General features: G+C 34.2%; 1 protein-coding gene across 1 annotated transcript; it reads right to left on the reverse strand.

The window, feature by feature from the left end:
• On the reverse strand, positions 1 to 1,288 carry LOC111385072 (vacuolar protein sorting-associated protein 26B-like). Its single transcript, XM_023009436.1, has 3 exons — positions 1,175 to 1,288; positions 694 to 768; positions 1 to 571 (listed from the first exon to the last, which is right to left on the reverse strand). The coding sequence occupies exons 1-3, from the start codon at positions 1,274 to 1,276 to the stop codon at positions 470 to 472; spliced, it is 279 nt and encodes a 92-aa protein (XP_022865204.1). The 5' UTR covers positions 1,277 to 1,288; the 3' UTR covers positions 1 to 469.
• Between the last annotated feature and the right edge of the window lie 49 nt (positions 1,289 to 1,337).

A 1,337-nucleotide genomic window follows, 5' to 3' on the forward strand; every position in this document is an offset into this window, starting at 1 on the left:
TTTTTTTTTAGGACAAACTAGTGGTCTAATAATTAGCATGACAATCGTTATCTAAATTAGATAACTGGCAGAAAATAATCTCGCCCTGCTTATCAATATCATTCCACCCATTGAATTGTTAAGAAACTCCAGAGCTAATTTCACCTCCTTCAAACAAAGAATGAGCACAGAAAAGTGAATAATTGTCAATTATAACTACATTAACATGATCAAATGAAGCTTTCACCATAACATGTTCAAATGGAACTTTCGCCATCACTTTAAATGAAATTGTCTAAAATAAATGTTTTTTTACTGTTCATCAACCTTTTTTAGCATCTCTATCGCTTCTTATTAAGTTAGAAAAGACAAAACCTTTTCCATTTGTTACCAAATAAATGTTAAAAATTGAAGACTGCAGAACTCAAATGTCCACTCCTGTCTCCTAACACAAGTTATCAGTATAATATTCGCTACTGTACACTTAGGGTTATGGCAAAAAATAAATGTGAAACATACCAATCTGACCAAGAAGTTCAACTTTGATTCCGTTGTGCTCAACCTTCTTTCCCGAAACTGGTTCGATAGAAATCTGGGAAAATGATATGCAAATGTATACACGTGATAGATTCGTCAAATTTATACATCAAAATAACTTTTGAACCAGAATTCATATGTACATAAAGATGGCAAAAATAATGGAAAGAGAAATACCTTGCCAAGAATGTTTTCTTGACTTTGGAAAAGCGGGACCATTAATGTTTGGCCATTCTCCTTCTTCAACGGAACCTATTGGAACATTAAGATAACCAAGAGCAAAAATGTTAAGATAGGGAATTACATTAGTATTTATTGTTATAGTATCCACTGCCAACAAAAGAGTCAAGGGAGCAAACAATATAATAATAAATTGCTGAATAAATATGATACAAAGGTTTGTGAAAATAACAATCCCTTCCTCCCACCCACCCTTGTTCGCCACATGCACATATTCATGCACCAATCCCCCATATTGCCTTTGTACAGACCATATCTTCCATACAGAGAACTGAAATTTTGCAAATTATTTCCATCAAAAAGAACCAGCTACATAAATGACAAAAACAGAAGCTTGCATGTTGTATATGCCTCCCATTTGAATATAAAGTCAATGCCCACCAATGAAAAAATTGTAAAACCGTGACAATAGGTGTACCTGCTTTCGGGACTTCCCATCAGAAAATGAAACAGAAATGTGGCAAGCGGGCTTAAAAGCTCCAATTATAAAATTCTGTAGGCAAAAGCTCAAAACCATCATAAAGATTTTAAATAATAATAATCAGGGTAGCAGAGCGGGGAAAAGGGGAAAAAGACGCAGA

The sequence above is a fragment of the Olea europaea genome, unplaced genomic scaffold, assembly GCF_002742605.1.
Source record: "Olea europaea var. sylvestris unplaced genomic scaffold, O_europaea_v1 scaffold30811, whole genome shotgun sequence".
Classification (NCBI taxonomy): domain Eukaryota; kingdom Viridiplantae; phylum Streptophyta; class Magnoliopsida; order Lamiales; family Oleaceae; genus Olea; species Olea europaea.